Source organism: Nicotiana attenuata, chromosome 2, assembly GCF_001879085.1.
Source record: "Nicotiana attenuata strain UT chromosome 2, NIATTr2, whole genome shotgun sequence".
NCBI lineage: Eukaryota > Viridiplantae > Streptophyta > Magnoliopsida > Solanales > Solanaceae > Nicotiana > Nicotiana attenuata.
Window position 1 is genome coordinate 44,397,345 of NC_031990.1, and position 4,462 is coordinate 44,401,806.

Sequence of the window (4,462 nt, forward strand, 5' to 3'; positions counted from 1 at the left end):
AAAGAGGAATAGAAGAAAGAGAATAAAAATATGATAGAAAACAAAAAACGAGAAGAAAGGTATGGTAGAACAAAAAGAAAAGGAAAAGGTTAGATTAGTGCTGGATAGTTTAAAAAATATAAATTTATTATATGGATATTTTTGTCTTGAACAAATTAATTTTTTGTTTTTGCTTCTTGGAAGAAACTAGAATTTGTAGTTCTTTCCAAAGCAAAAAAAGTCTTCCGCTCAAAAACACTTTATCATTTTGGCAAATATCTTAAATTTTTTAAAAATACTTTTGGCCTCCTAGAAGCTTGGCCGAATAGGCTCTAATTTTGGCGGCAATGAATAAGCAACTGCTATATAGAAGAAGAAATTGATCTGTATTATTTGGGATTTTTAGTTTTTTTTTTTTTAAATGTGGCTATATTATACATCTAAAACATCTTCACGGACAAGAACCCAAATAACAGGATTAAATTTAAAATTGAGAAAAAGGGAGAGAAAAAAGGTATTTTCTCTAGGCTTCGCAGTTTTACTCTCAAAAGGAGATTAGGCCTCAATCCCTCTTCACCCCACGTTGGCTTCAAAAAGCTGGAAAAAAGTGACAAAAGAAAGAAACTGAACCTCTGGTAAATCTTGAATTGTAACGTGAAAAAAATACAAGGTAAAAACTGAGACGTCGGCGTAAGTGAATCATTAGAATATAAAATGATTTAAATTTTATATATTGAATGTGTAAAAAAAAAATTATGCTATTAGTGTATTTTAATTTGTGATAACAATTTGATTATCATTTTAACCAAGTTACTAAATAATATGTATTCAAAAAAAAAAAAAAAAATTAAAACTCATTTGCCATGGAAATAGACAGCCATGTCATAGATCCAACTCTTTGAGATTAGACAAAGACCTTTTTCCTTAATAGTCAGAACAACATCTAAAATAGTCCAAATATTTGGGATTGCCTATCACTTGGTGCCAAATAAAATAATCTAACTTATACAGTAGTAGCTGTTTTCTTTTGAATGAAGAAAGTGTGAGAAGGGTATACTTGTCAAGTGGACTAAAGGGTGACCTCTTTGAAAAGACAACAAATTAAAGTAGTATAGGGGTAAACCAAATTTAAAGAACCTATGAGGCAAGAAAATTAAGATGACTAGACAAAGTCATTCAAAAACCTGTCCACAATTAATAAGAAACCAAAGGCAACTTATTTTTGCTCCCCCCAAAAAAATATTACTAAAAAAAAAAAAAAAAAAAATTCAAGCAAGTAAAGAAAAGAATTGTCAAACCTATATAGATGCCTATATATACCTCCCTTCACATATCTTTCTTCCCTCCCCTTAATTCTCTACTCTCTTCTCTACTAAGAAACACAAGTACTCTCCATCTTTATTTAATTTCTTTTGTTTACTTGTACCATGGATGGCCTTTTGAGAAGAACTTCTTTCTTGCAAATTCTTGTAACATTCTTTCTCCTTTTATTAGGTATGTATACTTTACAATTCTTTCTTTCCTTTAATTTCCAAGAAAGTTTAGATTAGCTATTTCTTGATTAATACCATCATTATGATTAATTACTAAGATTGAATTATTATTGTAACAGGTTTGAACATTATTAAAGAAGTAGATTCACTTGGGATTAATTATGGTCAAGTTGCAAACAACTTACCAACACCAGAAAAAGTTCTTCAACTTTTGCATGCTCTCAAGATAACAAAGGCAAGAATTTATGATACAAATCCTCTCGTCTTGACAGCATTTGCCAACTCCAACATAGAGCTAATTGTGACAGTGGAAAATCAAATGCTAGCCACATTAGGTGATCAGCAACAAGCCCTTCAATGGGTAACTACTCATATTAGGCCATATTTTCCAGCCACAAACATCACAGGAATCGCGGTAGGGAACGAGATTTTCACAGATGAAGATACATCTTTAATGACATATCTTGTGCCAGCAATGGTTAACATTCATTCAGCACTTATTAAAACAGGACTTAGCCAATATATTCAAGTCTCTTCTCCTAATTCACTAGCAGTTTTAGCAAATTCTTATCCACCTTCAGCTGGTTCTTTTAGGACTGATCTTAATGGTATTATGCAACAATTCTTGCAATTCTTGGTTACAACAAGAGCACCTTTTTGGATCAATGCATATCCTTATTTTGCATACAAAGACAATCCCAACAAAATCTCCTTAGACTATGTGTTATTCAATTCCAATCAAGGAATGATTGATCCTTACACAAGACTACATTATGACAACATGTTGTATGCACAAGTGGATGCAGCAATATTTGCTATAGCAAGAATGGGATTTAATGGTTTAGAAGTTAAGATTTCTGAGACAGGTTGGCCATCTAAAGGTGACCCTAATGAAATTGGTGCAACCTTTCAAAATGCAGCTATTTATAATAGGAATATTTTGAGAAGGCAATTGCTAAATGAAGGGACACCTTTGAGACCTAATGTTAGATTGGATATTTATGTGTTTGCTCTATTCAATGAAGACCAAAAGCCAGGACCAACTTCTGAGAGAAATTATGGTTTGTTTCAACCTGATGGAACTATGGCTTATAATGTTGGGCTATTATCAACTACTTCTACAACAACTTCTTCAACTAATTCAGAGCCAGCATCTGCTTCCAGTTTCCTTGCTTCCTCTGCTCCCCCTATGGTAAAACCATAGATTTTAATTAATTGATATTGATCATATATATTAGACACCGTAAAGTTCTTGTCATGTGACCAGAGGAGGTCATGGGTTCGAGCCGTGGAAATAGCCTCTTGCAGAAATGCAGGATAAGGCTGCGTACAATAGACCCTTGTGGTCTGGCCCTTCCTTGGACCCCGCACATAGCGGAAGCTTAGTGCACCGGGCTAAGTTTTTATCATATATATTAGATGATTCTTATAAGGTTTGACTTTTTTATTTAATGTGGTGTTCTTATTGCATATATTATTTTCTAACAGGTGAAACAAGTGAGATATCAAAGCTTGGCCAATTGGATGATTTTAGGGTATTTTTGTTGGCTTTGCAAGCGCTAATTAATGAGGTGAAGGCTACAATTAAGGCTAAAATGGAGTACTTGGCTGTAAATATATTGGCATCATTTAGACACTTCAACTGAGGCAATGACCTATTAGCCACCCCGGATGCATGTGCATGCGTCAAGAATGGACCTCACAGCGACTGATATCGAAAATTAGACACAAAGAGCTTTCATGTTAAAAAAAAAATTGAAAAACGATCTAGTTTCTCGCTTCATAGAAAAAGTATATATATAGTCGCTGTCATTTGTTGTATAATCGTGATTGATGATTCGAAAGAATAAAGTAGCTGATCATTCTTTGCTAGGGAATTGACAAAATTCATTTTGTTATGATCTTATTGTGCAGAGGATATATTTACTTGAAATGGAAAGGGCTTATACAACCCTTTCTTTTTAACATTGTAATGTAATACTATATCTATAATCGTCTCATTGTTCAGATTATAAAGGTTACGTCTTTGGACGTGGACTCCACAACTATTCCTACATGTTTTTATTTTATTTTACAGTAACACTATCAATTCAGTTTCACATCGCATGGCTATTTAATATGGAAAACGTTGCCCACCAAGAATTAATTTCTCTATTCCAATCCAAACTTGTTTAATTAATAATAAAGTAAGCTCATTCCATCCACCATATCTCTGAATGGTAATATTGGTACATGTTGAATAAGAAATATTGGTTCTTTACTTCTTTCTAGCCCTTTTTCCTGTATCATGCATTTCTTTCTTGATATAAGAATGTTTTAAATAAATATAATGCGACAAAAGGGCAAAGGAAACCGTTGTTTTCTTTTTAAATTTTTAAATATATATAATCTTCTAGCTAGGCCAACCTTTATTCCCTGGCATAAACCGTCAGCATATATAGTGTCTGCCATCCTTTTCTTAAAGGTGCATGCTTTAGACTTTCAATGTTGAAATATGAAACAAATTAGTAAACGTCTTTACGAATTTATATTCAATGTTCTTTTTTTTATATAAAAGAATGGCCAGTACAAAACTTTGTCATCCATTTGTTATCACCTAACATGATGCACATGAAACCCACCTCTAAAACAATCACAAAATAAAGAAAAAAAAAAAAAAGGGAATCCAAAAATAAGAATCATTCTAAGGATCCACCTTCATCATTCGCCGAAAAAGGGAACACCTTTTGAAAATTTTAGTAAAATGCTGAAGTGATTCTATTACTAGGTAAAAAAATAAATAAATAGGAATTCACTACTTGTTCATATATGTATATTAGCCATCAGCTAACATAAAGCACATGAAATCCAACACTAGTTCCCCCCCCCCCCACCACCACCCCCCACACCTCCCTGAACAATAACGAAAGGAAAAAATAAAAATAAAAAAGATGCAGGATAAGGTTGCGTACAATAAACCCTTGTGCTCCGGCTTTTTCCCGAACCCACCG

The 4,462-nt window shown here is 33.1% G+C and overlaps 1 protein-coding gene across 1 annotated transcript; it reads left to right on the plus strand.

The window, feature by feature from the left end:
• Nucleotides 1,333-3,472, plus strand: LOC109208453 (glucan endo-1,3-beta-glucosidase 11-like). Its single transcript, XM_019371567.1, has 3 exons — nucleotides 1,333-1,473; nucleotides 1,592-2,664; nucleotides 2,961-3,472. The coding sequence occupies exons 1-3, from the start codon at nucleotides 1,407-1,409 to the stop codon at nucleotides 3,033-3,035; spliced, it is 1,215 nt and encodes a 404-aa protein (XP_019227112.1). The 5' UTR covers nucleotides 1,333-1,406; the 3' UTR covers nucleotides 3,036-3,472.

What these genes read in the sequence shown, in the direction of transcription:
- LOC109208453 (XM_019371567.1), top strand. Translation starts at nt 1,407, where the DNA reads ATGGATGGCCTTTTGAGAAGAACTTCTTTCTTGCAAATTCTTGTAACA. An exon ending in ATTCTTTCTCCTTTTATTAG is followed by an intron (nt 1,474 to 1,591) that starts GTATGTATACTT and finishes TTATTGTAACAG; the next exon opens with GTTTGAACATTATTAAAGAA. An exon ending in CTTCCTCTGCTCCCCCTATG is followed by an intron (nt 2,665 to 2,960) that starts GTAAAACCATAG and finishes ATTTTCTAACAG; the next exon opens with GTGAAACAAGTGAGATATCA.